The 22,751-nt window shown below is 44.9% G+C and overlaps 1 protein-coding gene across 1 annotated transcript in view; it reads left to right on the top strand.

The window, feature by feature from the left end:
• The window catches only part of plxnb1b (plexin b1b), a 71,014-nt gene extending 48,401 nt beyond the window's left edge, over positions 1-22,613 (top strand). Inside the window, exons 21-36 of the mRNA XM_056301354.1 lie at positions 3,157-3,305; positions 3,504-3,604; positions 11,358-11,575; positions 12,137-12,315; positions 12,484-12,550; positions 12,907-13,053; positions 13,540-13,705; positions 14,695-14,798; positions 15,558-15,642; positions 16,080-16,246; positions 16,372-16,532; positions 18,050-18,197; positions 18,416-18,480; positions 18,797-18,872; positions 18,974-19,048; positions 19,667-22,613. Coding sequence (XP_056157329.1) covers positions 3,157-3,305; positions 3,504-3,604; positions 11,358-11,575; positions 12,137-12,315; positions 12,484-12,550; positions 12,907-13,053; positions 13,540-13,705; positions 14,695-14,798; positions 15,558-15,642; positions 16,080-16,246; positions 16,372-16,532; positions 18,050-18,197; positions 18,416-18,480; positions 18,797-18,872; positions 18,974-19,048; positions 19,667-19,771 — 2,013 coding nt within the window. The 3' untranslated portion in view covers positions 19,772-22,613. The remainder of the gene's footprint in view (positions 1-3,156; positions 3,306-3,503; positions 3,605-11,357; positions 11,576-12,136; positions 12,316-12,483; positions 12,551-12,906; positions 13,054-13,539; positions 13,706-14,694; positions 14,799-15,557; positions 15,643-16,079; positions 16,247-16,371; positions 16,533-18,049; positions 18,198-18,415; positions 18,481-18,796; positions 18,873-18,973; positions 19,049-19,666) is intronic.
• Positions 22,614-22,751: the final 138 nt, after the last annotated feature.

Below are 22,751 nucleotides of genomic sequence, written 5' to 3'. Positions count from 1 at the left end.
TCACCTCCAGCACGCTCTTGACATACTCTTCCTTCAGAATTACCCCTACCCCATTTCTCCTCCCATTCACACCATGGTAGAAGAGTTTGAACCCACCTCCGATACTCCTGGCCTTACTCCCCTTCCACCTGGTCTCTTGCACACACAGTATGCCTACCTTTCTTCTTTCCATCATGTCAGCCAGCTCTCTCCCTTTACCAGTCATGGTGCCAACATTCAAAGTTCCAACTCTCACCTCAACATGCCTACCCTTCCTCCTCTCTAGCTGCCTCTGGACATGCTTTCCCCCTCTCCTTCTCCTTCGCCCAACAGTAGCATAGTTTCCACCGACACCCTGCTGGTTAACAGTACCGGTGGCGGTCGTTGGTAACCCGGGCCTCGACCGATCCGGTATGTAAGTCTTATTTATGATCCGCATATTTGATTTGGCAAAGATTTTACGCCGGATGCCCTTCCTGATGCAACGCTCCCCATTTGTCCGGGCTTGGGACCGGCACTAAGGATGCACTGGCTTGTGCATCCTCAGTGGGTGTCTAGATAAAGTGCTATATAAATGTAATCCATTATTATGTTTATACCAGCAACTCAAATGTCATTTCTGGCATATCCAGATTGAAATCAGATTGTTTTTATCAGGACCTGACTTGTAAAAAACCACATGGAAACCACTTTGTACAAATTATTTTCAAACCACATCCATTGGTGGTTTGAAGTAGAATTCATATTGCATTTCCAGATAATTGTCTCAGTCCAGCCGCTCAGATCGGATTTCAAACATTCCTATATATCTTGCAATGCAATACATAACTTTGACCACACCTCTTGCTCCGTGGTGATGCTGGCCGTGACTACAGCACAAAACATGGCTGATTATATCAACCTCCTCCGTCAGTGATGTCTGATACAACGGAGGAGTTTAGAGCAAGAGGACACATCTGCATTCTTCATAGCCTGCAGATCCTGTGTCTTTACCACAGCAACCAGTGCAGATAGATTACTGGTACTTGAATGCACAAATCTGACCTGAGCTCTTAAAAATAACAATGTGACCAGTCAGTCCTGGAGGTCAGATTTGAGAACAAAATCAACTTTTCCTGCTGTCTAAACATCATAGTTGGAGGCGTTAGTTAAAATTTGTAACATATTACATATTACTTGCTACTGCTTTAAAGCATTAATGCATCCTATTACTATATTACTTTACAATCATAGTAACATGTTGTGTTACTCATTATATTGCTGTGTGTTGTTCTGACACGATACTGAGAGGTACTCCTGAGTGGGAAGTCATCACAGCTAGATTATTCCACTTTCAGAATTATTATTATTAAGCCTGTTTTATCTTACTTATTTGTTAAAATTGTTTTCAAGCATGTTATGGAGAGTTTCTCCATAGATTAGATTTAGAAACTTATCAACCTTTCAGCAAATAAGCTTGCTCTGAAGGGTCAGTTTCACCAGTGAAACCAACAAATCCTCCAAAGAGAGAGAAGCGGTACAGGATTCTCCCCGAAAACGGGTGTTCCCAATCGTTTAAACCCTGAATTCCCAGTTGATTGCACTGCACTGGTGAATATTTTATTGACGTGCCACTAAATTAAAAAATGTACAGTAATAGTTATTACACACATTTAAAATGTATCATGTTATACACTCACTGGCCACTTTATTAGGTACACCTTGCTAGTGCCGGGTTGGACCCCCTTTTGCTTTCAGAACTGCCTTAATCCTTCGTGGCATAGATTCAACAAGGTACTGGAAACATTCCTCAGAGAGTTTGGTCCATATTGACATGATAGCATCACGCAGTTGCTGCAGATTTGTCGGCTGCACATCCATGATGCGACTCTCCCGGTCCACCACATCCCAAAGGTGCTCTATTGGATTGAGATCTGGTGACTGTGGAGGCCATTTGAGTACAGTGAACTCATTGTCATGTTCAAGAAACCAGTCTGAGATGATTCGAGCTTTATGACATGGTGCGTTATCCTGCTGGAAGTAGCCATCAGAAGATGGGAACACTGTGGTCATAAAGGGATGGACATGGTCAGCAACAATACTCAGTTAGGCTGTGGTGTTGACACGATGCTCAATTGGTACTAAGGGGTCCAAAGTGTGCCAAGAAAATATCCCCCACAGCATTACACCACCACCACCAGCCTGAACCGTTGATACAAGGCAGGATGGATCCATGCTTTCATGTTGTTGATGCCAAATTCTGACCCTACCATCCGAATGTCGCAGCAGAAATCGAGACTCATCAGACCAGGCAACGTTTTTCCAATCTTCTATTGTCCAAGTTTGGTGAGCCTGTGCGAATTGTAGCCTCAGTTTCCTGTTCTTAGTGTGGTGTGGTCTTCTGCTGCTGTAGCCCATCTGCCTCAAGGTTCGACGTGTTGTGCGTTCAGATATGCTCTTCTGCATACCTCGGTTGTAATGAGTGGTTATTTGAGTTACTGTTGCCTTTCTATCAGCTCGAACCAGTCTGGCCATTCTCCTCTGACCTCTGGCATCAACAAGGCATTTTCGCCCACAGAACTGCCGCTCACTGGATATTTTCTCTTTTTCGGACCATTCTCTGTAAACCCTAGAGATGGTTGTGCGTGAAAATCCCAGTAGATCAGCAGTTTCTGAAATACTCAGACCAGCCCGTCTGGCACCAACAACCATGCCACGTTTAAAGTCACTTAAATCACCTTTCTTCCCTATTCTGATGCTCGGTTTGAACTGCAGCAGATCGTATTGACCATGTCTACATGCCTAAATGCATTGAGCTGCTGCCATGTGATTGGCTGATTAGAAATTTGCGTTAACGAGCAGTTGGACAGGTGTGCCTAATAAAGTGGCTGGTGAGTGTATTACGCATTATGAAAAAATCATAATATAGTAAAGACCCCGACTGCTAAATAAAGCCGTGGACTTCAAACTCAGTCTCACTGAATGCGTCCACAACCTCTGGGGTTATATGTTTTACAACAGATGGGAACTGCCCATTTCAAGGATTTTGGAAGTTGAATAAGTGTTTCTATTTGTATCCCTTTGTGTGTGTGTGTGTGTGTGTGTGTGTGTGTGTGTGTGTGTGTGTGTGTGTGTGTGTGTGTGTGTGTGTGTGTGTGTGTGTGTGTGTGTGTGTGTGTGTGTGTGTGTTTTCTCTAGGTCCAGATGGGCAACATTAACTTTTCCCTGGGTAAGGTGCAGTATGACACCCTCAGCCTGTCTACCTTCCCCCTGGAGGCCCAGATAGGAGTCGGGGTGGGGGCGTCCATTGTGGCCCTCATTGTCCTCATCATAGTGCTTATCTACAGGTGGGATAGCCAATCTGTGTGTGCAGGTTTGCATATATGAAAGTGGGAGAGATGCAGCTGTTCACCTGGAATGAAACAATATGACCTTAATCGAGCAATGTTCAATATCTCTAACTTTATCTTTGTCCTCCATCTGTCTCTCCTTTTCCTCTTCCCCCTGTACCACCTCTTTATTCATCACCATTCATTCCTGTCCAGGAGGAAGAGCAAGCAGGCTCTGAGGGACTACAAGAAGGTCCAGATCCAACTGGAGAACCTGGAGACCAGTGTGAGGGACCGCTGCAAGAAAGAGTTCACTGGTGAGGAGGGAGAGCGAGAGAAGGGAAACCTTTGGGGAAGGAACGATAGATAAATAGGGAACTATGGAGAATTGTTTTTTTGCCAATATACAGGATCTACAGTGGCTTGCAAAAGTATTCATACCCCTTGAACTTTTCCACATTTTGTCATGTTACGACCACAAACATAAATATATTTTATTGGAATTTTATGTGAAAGACCAACACAAAGTGGCACACAATTGTGAAGTACAAAGAAAATTATACATGATTTTAAATTTTTTTTACAAATAAAAAACTGAAAAGTGCAGTGTGCAAAAGTATTCAGCCCCCTCTTCTCTGAGTGCAACCAATTGCCTTCAGAAGTTGCCTGATGATTGCTGAATGATCGAATGTTGACCAAATGACTAAATAGAGTCAACCTGTGTGTAATCTAATCTCAGTACAAATACAGCTGTTCTGTGACGGCCTCAGAGGTTTGTTAAGAGAATATTGGGGAGCAAACAGCATCATGAAGTCCAAGGAACACACCAGACAGGTCAGGGATAAAGCTGTGGAGAAGTTTAAAGCAGGGTTAGGCTATAAAAAGATTTCCCAAGCTTTGAACATCTCACGGACCACTGTTCAATCCATCATCTGGAAATGGAAAGAGTATGGCACAACTGCAAACCTACCAAGACACGGCCGTCCACCTAAACTTACAGGCCGAACAAGGAGAGCACTGATCAGAGATGCAGCCAAGAGGCCCATGGTGACTCTGGACGAACTGCAGAGATCCACAGCTCAGGTGGGGTAATCTGTCCACAGCATAACTATTGGTCGTGCACTGCACAAATCTGGCCTTTATGGAAGAGTGGCAAGAAGAAAGCCATTGTTAAAAGAAAACCATAAGAAGTCCCGTTTGCAGTTTGCCAGAAGCCATGTGGGGGACACAGCAAACATGTGGAAGAAGGTGCTCTGGTCAGATGAGACCAAAATTGAAGTTTTTGGCCTAAATGCAAAACGCTATGTGCGGCGGAAAACTAACACTGCACATCACTCTGAACACACCATCCCCACTATCAAACATGGTGGTGGCAGCATCATGCTCTGGGGGTGCTTCTCTTCAGCAGGGACAGGGAAGATGGTCAGAGTTGATGGGAAGATGGATGGAGCCAAATACAGGGCAATCTTGGAAGAAAACCTGTTGGAGTCTGCAAAAGACTTGAGACCGGGGCGGAGGTTCACCTTCCAGCAGGACAATGACCCTAAACATAAAGCCAGGGCTACAATGGAATGGTTTAAAACAAAACATATTCATGTGTTAGAATGGCCCAGTCAAAGTCCAGACCTAAATCCAATTGAGAATCTGTGGCAAGATCTGAAAACGGCCGTTCACAAACGCTCTCCATCTAATCTGACTGGGCTTGAGCTGTTTTGCAAAGAAGAATGGGCAAAAATTTCAGTCTCTAGATGTGCAAAGCTGGTAGAGACATACCCCAAAAGACTTGCAGCTGTAATTGCAGCAAAAGGTGGTTCCACAAAGTATTGACTCAGGGGGCTGAATACTTTTGCACACCGCACTTTTCAGTTTTTTATTTGTAAAATTTTTTTTTAAATCATGTATAATTTTCTTTGTACTTCACAATTGTGTGCCACTTTGTGTTGGTCTTTCACATAAAATTCCAATAAAACATATTTATGTTTGTGGTCGAAACGTGACAAAATGTGGAACAGTTCAAGGGGTATGAATACTTTTGCAAGCCACTATAATATAACTAGCCCTTGTACCCTGATCTGAAGGGCAGGTGGCTACATAGAAATACAACATAAAACCCAATGCCCCTGTGCCGTGATGCACTGTGCTGTAGGAGATGTCATCCTTTGGATGAGACGTTAAACCGAGGTCCTGACTCACTGTGGTCATTAAAGATCCCATAGCACTTATCGCAAAGAGTAGGGGGCTCCCCGGTGTCCTGGCAAAATTCCCAATCTGGCTCCATATGGCCACCTAATCACCCCCACCCCCCCACCCTGTTTAATTCGCTCAATGGTTCCTCCCTTTCCACCTCAAGCTGATGTGTGGTGAGCGTTCTGGCACAAAATGGCTGCCGTGCGTCACCCAGGTGGGTGCTACACATTGGTGGTGTTTGAAGTGAGTTTCCCCCCTTCAATGTGAAGGGGGGAAACTGTTTAGAAAAGCGCTATATATATAGACACTATTACTACTACTTTTGGCTGCACCCGTTAGGGGTCGCCACAGCAGAGTATCTGCTTCCATTTCTTAAAACATAAGCAACATGCCTCCAGTTTCCTGGAGGCAACAACATCTATTAACTCATCTCCTCTGTTGCGGGCATGTGTTGATACTGAGTCTTTGGTGACACCTACAGGTGAAGTTTCAGTAAAAAACTTTGAACTGAAACATGGTGTCAGAAGTGGCAGCACGATGGCGCAGGGGTTAGCGCAGTTGCCTGACAGCAAGAAGGTCCTGGGTTTGAGCCCCGGGGTAGTCCAACCTTGGGGGTCGTCCCGGGTCGTCCTCTGTGTGGAGTTTGCATGTTCTCCCTGTGTCTACATGGGTTTCCTCCGGGGGCTCCGGTTTCTTCCCACAGTCCAAAGACATGTAGGTCAGGTGAATCAACTGTACTAAATTGCCCCTAGGTGTGTGTGTGTGTGTGTGTGTGTGTGTGTGTGTGTGTGTGTGTGTGTGTGTGTGTGTGTGTGTGTGTGTGTGTGTGTGTCGGCCCTGTGGGATGGCCCGGCGGCCTGTCCAGGTCTCCCCACCTGCCGCCCAAGGACTGCTGGGATAGGCTCCAGCATCCCTGCAACCCTGAGGGCAGGATAAGCAGTTCGGATAATGGATGGTTAGATGGTGTCAGAAGCGGTTTAGCTACCAAAGAAACTAATAAATCCTCGCCATGGCGAGTAATAGTGTTCTGGTGCCCGAGGACTTGCAAATGTCTGGGGATTTAGCAAAGAATTGGGAAGTTTTTCAAACAGAATTCAATGATTTTTTGCTAGCAACGGGTCTACTTGAGAAGCCGAATGAAGTGCAGGCAGCCTCGCTGAGACAGCTAATGAGTCACAAGTGCCGTCATATTTACATGCACAACCTCACATTGACCGAGGATCAAAAGACCCTACTGCTATCTTGGATGCTTTGGGGGAGTACTTTGAGCCAGCAAAAAATAAAATCAATGAGAGGTACGTGTTCGGGTGTCGCAAACAAGAAACAGATGAACCAATAGACAGTTTTCTAATGAGGCTAAGGGAAAGAGCAGCGTCATGCGAGTTCAGAGGGCTAAAGGACGAACTGATTCGAGACAGGCTCGTGCTAGGTGTTGCAAGTGAGGACATCAGGAGGCACTTGCTGCGCGAACGAGACCTGAAGCTAACTGCAGCAGTTGAAATCTGTCGGCTTGCGGAACTGACAGAGAAACGCATGAAAATTATGGAGGGCCCACAAGTGCACACTGACAGTGTGAATGCTGTAGACAAGCAAAACGAGAGACGTAAAACTCGAGGAAAAATGGTGAGGAGACACCAAAATTAGACCTGTAAATATTGTGGAAACAGTCACAAGTGGGGCAGAGAGCAATGCCCAGCCTATGGTAAGACATGCCGAGCATGCGGCGTTTCAAATCACTTTGCCATAGTATGTCAGACTAGTAGCAAGTCCGACAAAATAAAAATGAATGTTCTTGAAGATGTTGAACAAGAGGAAGGGGACTCAGATACTGATGATAGACTGTTCCTAGCCACTGAATGCATCAGCACTGTGAAATCCCAGGGACCCAAATGATTTGTGCACCTGCGTCTGAATAAGAAAAGGCAGGCATGTCAATAGATACAGGCGCCACTTGCAATGTTATGAGCAGCAAGATCGAAGAGAAGCTGTCACCCGGGAACAGCGTTACACCCAAGCACAACCAAGCTGAAACTGTATTCCGGGCAAATTATGCCATCACAGGGAGATTCCACACAAATTGTGTCATTCGAGGAGAAAAGCACAGCCTCGTCTTTGAGATAGTTGAAACCAAGCAAGAGCCTCTCCTCTCCGGGGCCACATGCGAACGTCTGGGCCTCATGAGGTTCACAATCCCAGATGAGCTAAATAAAGTAGAAGCAAGTCAGGGTAGGCCTCTTACAAAAGAACAGCTATTAAAAGACTACAATGATGTCTTTGATGACCCAAAAGAGTCCGTCCGAGGCGAAACACACTTTGAGCTGGACCCTAATGTAATTCCAGTACGATGCACACCTCGAAAGGTTCCTGTAGCTTTGAGGGCAAGAGTCAAGGAAGATCTTGACAAACACATCCGAGTTGGCAGCATCACACCGGTGACCAAGCCTACTGCATGGATAAGTAATATGGTGACTGTTGCAAAACCAGAAAAAATAAGACTCTGCATTGACCCAAAGCCCCTAAATGGAGCACTGCTGACTGAGGTCTCACTACCACATGCCAACACTGGAAGATATATTGTACAAGCTGCCCAAGGCTCGCTTATTCACACTGGTGGATGCTCGCGATGCCTTTCTACAGTGCAAGCTTGATGATGATAGTAGCCATCTGATGACCTTCTGAACACCGTGGGGCCGAATGAGATGGCTCAAACTCCTGTTCGGAGTCTCAGTAACCCCAGAGATCTATCAACGCAAGCAACATGAGCTGCTGCCAGGCCTGGCTGGCATTGAACCAATAGCTGATGATATCCTGGTGGTCGGATGTGGTGACACGGACGCAGAAGCAGAACTGGACTATGACAACAACTTGCGTGCTCTCATGGAGCGATGCAGGGCCATGAAGCTCAGATTGAGTGAGTGAAGGCTGCAGTTCAAACTCCAAGCTGTCCACTTCCACTTCCACGGCCACATACTGTCCTCGGAAGGACTGAAAATCGACCCAGAGAAAACACGGGCTGTGTTGGAGATGCCGACACCCACTGGTGTGAAGGCTGTGCAGCGCTACACTGGATTTGTGATGTACCTTGCCAAATTCCTGTCAAAGCTCTCAGAGGTCTGTGAGCCACTCCGCAGGCTCCTGGATAAGGACACTGAATGGCATTGGTTGCCCAAGCATGAGGATGTAGTGCGTGAAATAAAGCAGATGGTCTCTAGCACTCCTGTTCTCAAGTACTATGACATCACAAAGCCTGTTATGATCCAGAGCGGCGCTAGCATGACTGGACTTGGGGTGCTGCTTGTTGCAAGGGGGGCAGCCTGTGGCCTTTGCCTTGAGAGCGCTGACGCAGATGGAGCAAAACTATGCTCAAATAGAGAAAGAGTGCTTGAACATAGGTTTTGCCTGCCAGAGTTTCCACCAATGCTTATATGGTAGGGAAAGAGTCACTGTGGAAACAGACCTCAAACCATTGATCACCATCTTCAAAAAGCCCCTCCTGGGCACACCGAAACATCTCCAGGGCATGTTGATGCAGCTGAAATGTCACAACCTCGATGCTGTGTACAAGCCTGGGCCTGAAATGTACGTCAGCAATGCTTTAAGCAGGGCTACACCACTGTGCTGTGGGTTGGACACCCCATACATGCGACATGCAGTGCGTGCCATGGACCACACTCAGATAGAGTACTCACAGCTAGACCAAGCACAGCACCTGGATGTTACTGCCTTCACATTCCACCAAATAGCACAGCACACAGAAACGGATGATGTACCTCAAGAGCTGAAATCGGTGAGCCTTGGTGTGTGGCCTGGCTTCAAGGAGGACACCCCATTAGGGATGAGTTGAATGTGCAAAACGGGGTGCTGTACAGAGGGTAGTGCATTGTTATTCCAAAGGCCTTGAGAGCTGAACTGCTCAAACGCATACACACTAGCCACATTGGTGGCGAGGCCTGTTACAGACAGGCCAGGGATACGCTCTTCTGACCAAACACAAGCTGAAATAAAGGACTTTGTGGCAAACTGCTCTGCATGCAATGAATACGCACGGACCCTGCAGAAGGAATCTATGATTTCACATGAGATACCAGTGTGTCCATGGCAAACGGTGAGCATGGATGGCTACTCATATGCTGGCAAAGACTTTCTTATCCTTATAGACCATTACTCGGATTACTGGGAAATCGACCAGCTGCCAGATCTATCAGCCAACACGCTCATCACACACTGCAAAGCCCAGTTTGCGTGTTACGGACAACCAGACAGAGTGATCACTGATAACAGCCCGCAGTTTGCTTGTGAGCAATTCAGGAGGTTTGCAGCGAGCTGGAGTTTTACCCATGTCACATCCTCACCCCGACATCCAAAATCGAATGGTAAGGCCGAGTCGGCCGTGAAGATAGTAAAGTCTCTCTGCGAGTGAGTAAAACTGGATGGTACAGATGCATGGATGGCCATCCTCCACTGGCACAACACACCCACAGAGGGGTTAGACAGCAGCCCAACCCAACGCTTAATGTCACGTAGACTCAAAACTTCTCTGCCTGTCGCGGACAGCTTGCTTCTACCACATGTAGTGGTCGGAGTGACAGAGAAGTTGTGGTGGAAACGGCGGATGGCAAAATCAACTTACGACAGATCTGCCAGGGACCTCCCAGCGCTGAATGTGGGAGATCATATAAGAATGAGGCCTCTACCTGGTGATCGCACGGGACGATGGCCTCTGGGACGGTGCCCCCAGAAAGTCGCTCCTCGTTCATTCGTGGTGGATGTTGACGGCACACTCTACAGATGCGACCGTGTAGATCTGCATGTAGCCCAAACACAGCACTTGGGAATGCCTGAGCAGAGCAGTCCTGAACAGGGACATGTCACCGGAAAGACCGCCTCAGCTGAGACAAGGAATGTCTCAGGTCAGGGCGAACCAAGTGAGGTGGAACCTCCTCACACGCCAAGTGCACCAGCGCAAGGACGATGCTCGACACCGGGAAAACCCAGTGGCACAACAGGCCAGGCTGTCTACTCACATAGTGGCTGCCTGTCACGACCACCACAAAGACTGAACTTGTGACTTTGAGGTGGCATTGAGAGAACATGGGCGGATCGCTGCCCTTACAAAAGCCCACTCAACACACACACACATACACATTTACAGTACATACACAAAGAAACTGTTCACAAAAGACTGTTGGACTGCTCTGTTCGTTGTTTAAAATAAAAATTGTGATTGTGGAGACAATGCATTATGTAATGCTATGCCATTATGCTAAATGTGTAAGTTCAAGTTCAAAGTTTATTCACAGAATTGCCTTGCCTGTTATTACAGTGTGAAATGCAATACAATTGGTGGGGTGTTTACATGCACCTTGGAGAAGTAGTAGGAAATTGTTTACATTAAGCATTTGATTACATTTATGTTCCAAAGCTAAAGGAAAGGAGATGTGGCGGGCATGTGTTGATACTGAGTCTTTGGTGACACTACGGGTGAAATGTGTGAACCAGGTTGCCATGACGATATATCTGGTATGTATAGATATATCCGATATGTGGGGAGTTCCGGGATTTTCAATTATTTTAACCCAATATGATCCGGATCAACGTTGGCGCGCTTGATGAGTAGTGGGAATGACCCAAAGTGGAAGTAAAAAAAAAAAAAATGGCGTGGCCGCTGTTTCAGCTCAAAGATTTTTATTGAAAATTGTGTGTGTGTGTGTGTGTGTGTGTGTGTGTGTGTGTGTGTGAGGGACACAGCATAGTACAATGGCTTGTAGGATAGACCTCTATTAAAGTCAAACCATAACCCGTGTAAAACATAAGCAACATGCCTCCAGTTTCCTGGAGGCAACAACATCTATTAACTCGTCTCCTCTCCCTGCTCATCCCCAGACTTGATGACAGAGATGATGGACATGTCCAGTGACCTGGTGGGCTCTGGCATCCCGTTCCTGGACTACCGCATGTATGCTGAACGCATCTTCTTCCCCGGCCACCGGGAGTCACCGCTGAGGCGAGACCTGGATGTCCAAGAGTGTCGCAGGCAGACGGTGGAACAGGGCTTGGTGCAGCTATCCAACCTGCTCAACAGTAAACTCTTCCTTACCAAGGTATTGAATATCAAAGTTTATTATGATGGCCCAAATGAAAGTTTTATCAAACATACAGGTTCTGATATAACAATCCCTCATAAATTAATCACCCTAAGCAGCTTGGAAGAAACACTGCCTTAGTGTAGGGAGGTCAGCGAGGTCATCAAATCGGGAATCTTTTACCACCTATCACTTTTTTAATTAAACTGAAATCTGAACTCTGTTAATTCATCGACAAAGCAACATACTCCCAGCTGCTTGGTGTTACAGCTGCTCCTGCTGATAGAAATGTCCTGTGTGTACATTCAACCCATGTTAGCGGGGCTATTATAAACCCGGCACAATCGGAGGCAGAAAGAGGGAGAAGGTTATGACAGATATGACATACTCTGTTATCCTCTTTGACCTGCAGCGTCACAGCAGGTCATTGTCATCAACACTGCAAATGAAAAACAACATAGGAATAACTTTTTGTACTTTCGTGAAATAAATAGTTTTCTGTAACAAAATATTTGGCTTGAGTGAAAATGCCTGCCGTCCTCCCTCATGTATCTCTTCCTCCTCACCTTCACCAACCAGTTCATCCACACCCTGGAGAGCCAGCGAACCTTCTCTCCTCGAGACAGGGCCTACGTAGCCTCGTTGCTCACAGTGGCACTGCACGGCAAACTTGAATACTTCACTGACATCCTCAAAACCCTGCTCAACGACCTTGTCGAGCAGTACGTGGCCAAGAACCCTAAGCTCATGCTACGCAGGTAGGAAGAGTTCAGAGTTTGTGTCGGTGTGTCTTTGTTGTGTGTGTCAAGATTATGGAACATTTTGCTCAAAGTATAACTGGGGAATTATTTGTAGGCGAGGTTAAGCGTCATTCAATATGTACGCGACATGCAATTCATACAACACCGTGATGATTCTTTGTGCAGAACGGAGACGGTGGTGGAGAAGCTGCTGACCAACTGGATGTCCATCTGCCTCTATGCCTTCCTCAGGGTCAGTTTCTACACCACAGATGACAGGGCAATGCCACAGTTAGACCTGATGAGTTTCACCTCAAAATCACCAGTGAAATAATGCCTACCCCTCTAGAATAGATGCCAGCATGACATTTAAACTCGCATTTAAACTTCTTTTTTTTTTGCCACCATGGATACAGAGTTGGAAAGAAATCTCAGTTCATTCCAGTACTGGACTCCATCTAGATGTTAACTGAGTGATTCAAGTGGCAAAGTTTGGCCACACAGCCCCCCCCCCCCACTTACAATTCAAACAAGATAAGTGTGAAGCTCTTTGTTTGTTCCTAATGTGAGCATGTCAGGCAAAAGGTCTTGTCTTTATGTTATTTGCAGGACTCAGCTGGAGAGTCTCTTTACATGCTGTTCCGGGCCATCAAGCACCAGGTAGACAAAGGCCCAGTGGACGCTGTGACAGGAAAGGCCAAGTACACCCTCAACGACAACAGACTGCTACGGGAGGATGTGGAGTACAAGACCCTGGTGAGAAGAAAATAAAGGAATACACGCACACACACTCTAAATTTAAGTATAATTTGCATTCAACTCAAATATTATAGAAGTTTAGCATGACCTTTGGGTATTTAAACCTACAATAAGCGTATTCTTTACACCACATACATATACTGTAAGTATGGTGAACCACTGAAACACCAGATATTAATGGTGGCACATGTACACCTGTTGCAACTCCCCATTAGATGGCGCCAGTGCCCGAGCCATACCTAGACTTGCGCTGAAGGAAAAAAAAACTTAATTCTGTATTACCGCGCAAAACCATGGATTTTTCTTTAAATAATAGTTATACCATATTCTTCTTACTTTGTTACACAAATGGCAACTGCTCCGCAAAGATATACACCCAGTTCTGGGTGTGTGTTCATGCTACAGATTATCCAGGACAATTTTCATCTCGTTACGGGTATGTTTCTTTCTCCCTTTTCATATCTCCTCATCGTTTGTCCCTAGACTCTGAATGTGCTGATGCAGGGAGGGGGAGTGAATGAGACCCAGCCATTGCCCTCCAAAGTGCTGGACTGTGACACCATCACCCAGGTTAAAGAGAAACTACTGGATCAGGTGTACAAAGGCACCTCCTTCTCCCACCGGCCGCACACTGACTCACTGGACCTGGGTGAGCACTCACAAACCACCATCCAAGGCATCTCGCCATGAAGCTTAACATTCATCACCCCTTACGGATCCAGACATTTACCAAACACTGAATATTTTGACATTCTTTTCTGTAAAAGCTTGGTTCATACAGTCATCTAAAATCTCGAAAAGTCAGAAAATTTGAGCACACAATCTGAATGAACATACAGTGACTTCAAATGGACAATATACAAAATATGGCTTGCAAAGGTTAGGGAGAGTAGAGGGGCCCATATACAGTATGTGAAATATAGACTGACTTTCACAATATATAGTGTTGAAGCACACTTTTTCAGTGGCAACTCTAAAAATCCTGTATCTTTTGGTCAGGAAAATTAAGCTAAAAGCTAAGGAGAAGTCATGGAAAAGTCTTTGAAAGTCAGTGGTGAAAAAAAAAGAGCACCAACTCCAACTCTGAAAGTTTTTATATTTTAATGTTAGCATGTACATGTTTTGTTATGAAACTCTTCTACACACAGGCAGAAATGCAGACAGCCATGCATGCATATATAAATGTAAATGCATACAGATATACCTTTGCATACTCATACATATCTCCTCGGAAGTCAGAAAACCAACACACTCACATCCTTGCAACCAGACAAGCATGAATGTCATTGCGCTTATGCAACCACGTAAAGTGCATATAATTACCACCACATGTGGTGGCAATTCTAAAAAATGCCATGGGAGTCACTTTAAGTATGCGCACTTTATTTTTCTGTATTTAAGTGCATTTCTATCCAGCACCTGTTATTTATTAGTTTTGATGTGCGTGCGTTCATATTTCTTCACCACATGCAGTACACCCATAAACATACACTTGTATCATAGGGGACATTTACATCACAGATCTGCAAACAAACTCGCTCTCTGTGTCTCATACAAGCACTCACCGCTAATGTTAACAGGCAAACACAAACAGAGCTGATGGTCTCAACATGTTCATCATGTGGGTTTATATTTCAGAGTGGAGGTCTGGTGTTGCGGGTCATCTCATCCTCTCCGATGAGGATTTGACGTCCGTGGTCCAGGGAAACTGGAAACGCCTCAACACACTACAACACTACAAAGTCAGTATTACTTGCTTCGCCAACTAACTTTTGCAATGCTTTCATTCTCTGCCGAGGTTTTTAAAACTGAAAAAAAAGGATTGTAATTTAGAAGAGTTATATCAAAACTCATCATGTGGGCGACCAGGTAGTGTAGCGGTCTATTCCGTTGCCTACCAACATGGGGATCACCGGTTCGAATCCCCGTGTTACTTCTGGTTTAGTCAAGTGTCCCTACAGACACAATTGGCCTTGTCTACGGATGGGAATCTGGATGTGTGTATGTGTCCTGGTCCCTGCGCTAGCACCGCCTCTGGTTGGTCGAGATGCCTGTTCGGGGGGAAAGGAAACTGGGGAGAATAGTGTGATCCTCCCACGCACTACGTTCCTCTGGCGAAACTCCTCGCTCTCAGGTGAAGAGAAGCAGCTGGTGACTCCACATGTATGGGAGGAGGCATGTGGTAGTCTGCAGCCCTCTCCGGATCAGCAGACGGGGTGGAGCAGCGACCACCATGGCTCGGAAGAGTGGGGTGATTGGCCAAATTCAATTGGGGAGAAAAGGGGGGGATATTTTTAGAAGGAAAAAAAAAGAAGAAAAACTCACCATGTAGAAAGCGGAACAGGAGCTGTCTTTTCACTGTAGGGAAAAAACATCAAGTTTACCAACTTTGCACTAGGTTCGACTCAGTAGAATAGGGACTAATGCACAGTGAGTGGTATTTTTTTATGCCGTTTGTTTGGTATGAGTATTATTATTTTCTTGTTTCTGTTGTTTATTAGGTCCCAGACGGTGCAACGGTAGCACTGGTTTCACGTCACACCAAACACATTCATCACGACAACCACGACTATGTGGCAGGAGAGAGTGAGTTACTTCTCAAAAAGTTTATTGTCTATCAGGGCCATTTTCTCCACATGGTGACAGCCCTGTCAGTGTTCATTATATCTAAAAAAAAAAAAAACACTTTTTTTTCCCGTCAAAGCACCTTGCAGTAGTGTCCTTGATTATCATGTAATTTATTCTACAACATCGCTGTCCCTTCAAAAAAAACAAAAACACCTTACATGTGCTACTGAGTGAGGCAATTAAACGCCAGCTACTCACATGGAGCAGAAGATTATGGTTGTACTAGGCAACTCTCAAGTTGTGAATACATATAACTATGAGTGTGGTTTAAGATATTTCTGGGGGGGGGGGCAAATATGATCAGTTTTTGAGTAGAATAAATGTTGGATTAGAAAAAAAAGAAATAATACGCTGTAATCTTTGACCTTCAGACCTGCTTTCCCCTGGCTTTGTAGAGACGCCCATGCTTGAGGATGCAGATGAGGGTGGGGTGAGGCTTTGGCACCTGGTGAAAGCCAGTGAGGAGCCTGAACTGCCCAAACATAGAAGAGGCAGTCTGAGAGAGAGGGAGAGGGCCAAAGCTATACCGGAGATCTATCTTACTCGCCTGCTCTCCATGAAGGTGAGGCGAGAGAGAGAAAATCACATGTGCACACGACCTGACTAATTAGGCCTACAAAAACACTCAACATATCTTTACAATCTAAATGATTCCACTTTTCCCTCCGTCCCTGTCCATGTCCACAGGGGACACTGCAGAAGTTTGTAGACGATCTGTTCACAGTGATCCTGAGCACCAGCCGACCGGTTCCACTCGCTGTCAAATATTTCTTTGACCTGCTGGATGAACAGGCTGGACACTACGGCATCTCTGACCCTGAAACCATCCACATTTGGAAGACCAACAGGTAGGCTACACATGACGTAATGTCATGGTGGAGGGCATAGGGCTGACTAGACCAGCCAGTCAGACTACCTTGGTCTAGTCAGAAAGGCATGAACTGAGGAAGCCTCTTGGGTGAGAGGCGAAACGTCTTCACGGATATATTACCAAGTCCAGTTGCACTTGATTCAACTCCTTTGGACTTCCTGGCTTCTTCAGAGAGGCACTAGGAGTGGAGTGTAGAGAGGATCAGCCAGCTATGTGGCCTGTATTTCCATCTCTGTCAATCCATGCAGCAGTGGAGGAGCAGGAGGAAGTGAAGGGGCCATTCTGTCTTTCAAAACACCAGCACTACATGACTTCCTAAGTACATCACAGAAGGCCGTGTATGCAGTCACTGTAAAGGTTCTCAACAGAACATCACTAGCTGGTGTACAGGAGTCAAGGTAGTTGAGTGTGTTGTTACCAGGCTCATCCCCCAAGGGCAGCTGAAGGTCCCTGTACAAACCCCCCATACAGAAATGCACTGCGGCTCTACAGTGGAGGATGGTACATGGGGCTGTGGCTACTAACAGACATGGGACACACATTGATCCTAGGGCAGGGAGCCACTGCTCTTTCTGTAATGATGAGGAAACTCTACAGCACTTATGGCTCAGATGTCCCAGGTTGAGCCCTCTTTTCTCTGTGCTGCAGCAGTGGCTCAGAGGTTTAGGACAGCGTTTCCCAACCCAGTCCTCAAGGAACCCCTATCCTGCAGATTTTCCATTGTTACCCTCCATATATATCCTGCTTGTACTTAGTCAACCAATCATCTCACAGCACTTAATTATGCAAGGTGTGCAACATCTGATATAATTCATTGCTGATTGGATGAATAACTACAAACAGGTACCTATTCAGGGCTGCAAAGAAAATCTGCAGGATAGGGGTTCCTTGAGGACTGGGTTGGGAAACACGGGTTTAGGAGAGGTTCTCAAAGACAGCCTGTTTGTCTTTGGTCCGAGGTACGTGGCAGCACAATGCGGACTTGCGTTAATTTGGTTAATTTTCTGATAGGTCAGGCAAAAATGGGCATTTGGCTTAGCAGAAGAAACAAAATGAAAGGCACAGGGTCCACAGATGCTACAGTCATGTTCAGGGGTCTAGTGGCTGCTCAGCTGAAAATTGAGTTCATGTTTTTCAAACTTATTTCAAACTTGGAAGAATTTATTTCAATTTGGGGACATGGGAATGTGCTGTATACTGTAAAAAACCAAGTGCTTCTTCTTAATTTCTGGAAAAAAAAATAAGGAAAGGGCTGTATCCTTTTGTTTTTACTGTGTATGGCGATTGTTGTGTTTTTCACTATATATATGAGTATTTGTGTTAATGTTGTTATCTTGATGTGAATGAAAAATTGGACCATTAAAGGCTTGGTTAAAAGTCAAAGGTCTCTCTCTCGCGCTCTCTCTCTCTCTCTCTCTCTCTCTCCCTCTCTCTCCCTCTCTCTCTCTCCCTCTCTCTCTCTCTCTCTCTCTCTCTCTCTCTCTCTCTCTCTAGTCTCCCCCTGCGTTTCTGGATCAACATAGTGAAGAACCCTCAATTCATATTTGACGTGCAGGCCTCAGACCACGTTGATGCTGTGCTATCAGTCATTGCCCAGACCTTCATGGACTCCTGCACAATTGCTGAGCACAAGCTGGGCCGGGTGAGGGACCAGGGTGAAATGAGGGGGGTTAAAAGGGGAGAGGGGTCAGAAAGATGATGGGGGGGGGGTGCAAAAAGGAATGTTCTGACCTTGGTGTTTTTCTCAGGTAGTGCTCCTCCCTCAGTAGGCATTCTGTTTCTTTTCCTAGCTCCACTTCCATCTGCCTTTCCCTTACTGTTTCTTATTTTTCCTTACATGTTCTTTTGCTCTTTTACCAGGATTCACCAATCAACAAACTACTTTATGCCCGAGACATTCCCCGTTACAAGCAGATGGTAGAAAGGTGTGTTTAACGCTAAACTTCATTCTAAGCTCACCTGCTGGGCTCGAATACTTTGCTTCTCTGCCTATAGAGGAAGGACTTCCCTTGGAAATACTCTGAATCCACTTTGAAACAAAATATTGTGGATTATCAAATGATCATTGTTAACTATAGTAAAATTCCATTAATTGCACCCCATTTTCTTTGTAGTAAATGTTATTTTCTTTACATTTGCTGATGAACTCTACTTCTGTATCAGACTTGACGGGTGTAAAGCTGTTGGTGTATTTAAATGTCATAGTTTGGGTGCACTGTCATACAACTGTGTGTGCAATAGGTACTACGCTGACATTAGGCAGACCATCTCAGCCAGTGATCAGGAAATGAACTCAGCCCTGGCTGAACTGTCCAGGGTGAGTGAAGCATCCATTTCTCCTGTACAGGCCCACATCATAGCAAAGATACATCATAAAATATGTACAAAGTGTCTCACCTAAATGGGCTTCTGTTTCAGAATTACTCGGGAGAGTTGAACTACCTTGTCGCACTGCATGAGCTGTACAAGTACATCAACAAATACTACGATCAGGTGAGTTTGTCACTCAATCTGACATCATTTTGTGGCCGCATTTTCAGTGTATCCCTGCAGAAATGTGTACGTATTATAAAAAGCCTCAGTGAACGTCCGGGTAGCATAGCGGTCTATTCCGTTGCCCACCAACACGGGGATCACCGGTTTGAATCTCCGTATTACCTCCGGCTTGGCCGGGCGTCTCTACAGATACAATTGGCCGTGTCTGCAGGCGGGAAGCCGGATGTGGGTACGTGTGCTGGTCGCTGCACTAGCGCCTCCTCTGGTCAGTCGGGGCGCCTGTTCAGGGGGGAATAGCATGATCCTTCCATGCGCTGTGTCCCCCTGGTGAAACTCCTCACTGTCAGGTGAAAAGAAGCGGCTGGCAACTCTACATGTATCAGAGGAGGCATGTGGTAGTCTGCAGCCCTCCCCGGATCGGCAGAGGGGGTGGAGCAGTGACTGGGACAGCACAGAGCAGGGTACAATTGGGTAGAAAAGGGGGGGGCTCAGTGAGATAGGTAATGCTGTTGTTTGTGTCATGTGTGTAATCCCTTCCCCCTAATCTTCACTCTGCCTCTCCCCTCTCTTGTCATCCCCCCCCCCTCCAACCCTCCTTCCATCTTCACCCGCCAGATCATCACAGCGCTAGAAGAGGACACCACAGCCCAGAAGATGCAGCTTGGTTACCGGCTTCAGCAGATTGCTGCTGCAGTGGAGAATAAGGTCACTGACTTGTGACAGCAGAAGTAGCAACCATCCACCGGCACTCTTGGCAGATTGGAGCGGACCAAATTTAGCGAAGCAAAAACTGTGGGGTTCTCTTTGAGATGAATGTGAGAGGGAAGGAACAATGGATGGGACGGACTCTCCTAGTTTGAGCAGAGATGGGAGGTGAAGGTCATGAGGTGGTAGAAAATGTCCCCTTTTATCAACAGTAAGGATTCGAACATCATGTTGAAGATAACCTTTTTTGAGGTTTTTAATACTGATACACTGGTAAATAATAGATTGGACACTTAACGAGGCCAGGGTGGCACACAGTGAAGGTGTAACACCTAACATCCACTTTAGATCAGACCGGAGAAACACAAATTATGGTTCAAAATCACCAAATGGACAAAGAATCAATTCCTCTCTCCCATTCAGCCAGGACCCTGGTTGAATTAGGCCATTATGTGTCTTTTGCCGCTATTTTTGAACTTTTAGGAGAAATGGAGCTCAAGTGTGTTACCTTGTTGGAAAATGTGCTGGAGTTAAAACTCTGTTGTCTTGCTGAGGTGTAAAAGTATGAATGAACAATAGCCCTCATATCTAAAAGAAAAGGGGGTGGGCCATGGCTAGCTAATTTTACTTGAAAAAATTATAAATTGCGGAGAGGTCTTATGTCAATATTGTTTCTCTCTTATGAGTCTCATGATGTTGATTCATTTATGAAGAGATCCCTCTTATTTTAGAGAGGTGTCTCTTGTACTTGTCATTGCTGTAGGGCCAAATTCTTTCTCTTTTCCTATCTGTGTGTGTGTGTGTGTGTGTGTGTGTGTGTGTGTGTGTGTGTGTGTGTGTGTGTGTGTGTGTGTGCTGTTATGTGTACACGTAAGTTTGCACACACAATAACCCATCTTAGCCTAGTTTTCAAGCCATATCTTTTGGTATATTTATACAAACAGACATTGTAAGTGTAATTTCATCATCCTAATCTCTCGTTGTCATGCTGATTTACATTTATAGTTTCGCAAAGTTTTTTTTTTAAGTTTTCAACTTGGATAAATATGCCGTTTGATCCATTTAATCTGTTTTCTTACAAAGTGATGGCCAGAACGATAGCAAATATACTCACCTAAACTCTCCTCTGTATTTTGGAAATACTGACAGCTGTACTCATGGTGACAACTTTTCACCTAATGTTTTTTTTTCCTTGCAATGACACCCTTTAATGGAAAGAGCGTCTTTTCTTATAGCCCTTAGTTACGTCTGTGTGTCCTATAACCCCTACACTGAGTATGTTGAGTAAAGATGCTCACCTTCACATCAAGAAGACTTAGAGGGGATTCACAAGTCATCACCACTCTACCTCAGCCTGCTGTGCTGCAATGACTAACTACTCTTTCCTCTGTGCTGTCGTAGACGCTACACCACCAGGTTACATACAAGTCAGCAGCTACCACAGTTAGCTAACACAGCACATATCCGTCCTACTTGGGATACACAGCTTAATGCACATACAGTAAGAAATGCTGGACAAACATTTGCACCTATGCTCACTCTATGTGAACACACACACACACACACACACACACACACACACACACACACACACATATTCACTTTACTTCATTCAGACATTTCATGTTTATTGTTTGCATCAACATCTGTCTTCTTAAAGTCCCAAAATGGAGTGAGATTGATGCTGATATCCCGGTACGCCATATAACATTTTTAAGGTATCTAAAACTGAGTGATTGTTGACTTCAGCTTCTGTTTTTGTTTCTTTTTTTCCCATACACATATGCTGATGTTTCAATACTTTAAGTCACTGGAGAGACATTGAAAGAAAGATGAAACAAAAATCCTTTCGTTATTTCGTTTTAGATTGAGTGAAATCTTAGCGTGGAATCTTAAGTTATTTTGATGTTGAATTCTTTTCCATTTTGTACATTTTTAACATTCCTTTTAATTTTTTAAATAAGGAACACTATTAAAACATGATTCACCAACTCTAGGCTGCAGTACTTTTTTTGTCAGTGATATACTGGTAATTGGCATCTGTACCGCATTGTTAATTGTGGACACAGGATGGCAATAATTGCCATTATTTTTCCAATATCTCCCCTAGCATTGTGAAAACTGCTTTAAGTGCTGATGGAAAAGCCTGGCAGGGTAATTTTTTTCCCAGGATTTTTCTTTCTTAGTAGAAACTGAAAATTAATGTATTGCACACTGGTTCAGTAGTTATATCTCATCATCTACTCACAACAACTTTTCTGTTTGAGATAGCTGGTAAATATATGTACATGTAATGATGTCTCACTCACCTGCTGATATATATGTCGAACTTTGTCTAAAGGACAAAGACTGGGGCTGCACTCTGAACTTCTTCCGGATCCAAGACCAAAAATGGAAAGGCTTGTCTTTGAACAGGCTGGCTCTTACACAGTCCAAACACTCCTATGAGGGAAGAGCCACAAGTTTAAATGTGTAAGGTTTATTTAGGTGCATTTAACCTCTAGTCTATGCGTGCAGTCCCAGGTTTTCAGCCTGAGTGTGTCAGAATGTAGTCCATAGGTTATCACTACAGTACGTAATATACATGCAACTAATGACTCATTTCAGTGGATGGTTCGTTCTGTCATATGCTGTCATTGTAGATGAGGGAAATATCTAACCATGTGGTGAGGCTGTATAAATCCAGCCATGTAGAGCAGGCTCTGCAAGGAGCAACTATTGTAAGAATGTTTCTTATTTCGTGTGTTAATATCATTGTACATAACGATTTAATGACGGTAAACTGTAGTGATTTAACCTGTTCATTAGGAGAAAGTACGAATTTTCAGATGGCGATGTAATAAAGTATTCATAAAATCAGAAATATTTTGGTTTCTGAGTGGTGTTTTATATTCGATTTTTGTTGGAAACGGAAGCTACAGCATCCATAAGCATTTGTATTGGTAAAGCACAATTAAAACTAAAGCTTTGCGTGGTAATTTTTTATTCTCCATCT

Source organism: Lampris incognitus, chromosome 2, assembly GCF_029633865.1.
Source record: "Lampris incognitus isolate fLamInc1 chromosome 2, fLamInc1.hap2, whole genome shotgun sequence".
Taxonomy (NCBI): domain Eukaryota; kingdom Metazoa; phylum Chordata; class Actinopteri; order Lampriformes; family Lampridae; genus Lampris; species Lampris incognitus.
Note: the sequence above shows the minus strand (reverse complement) of the source record. Positions and strands in the feature narration are given on the sequence as shown.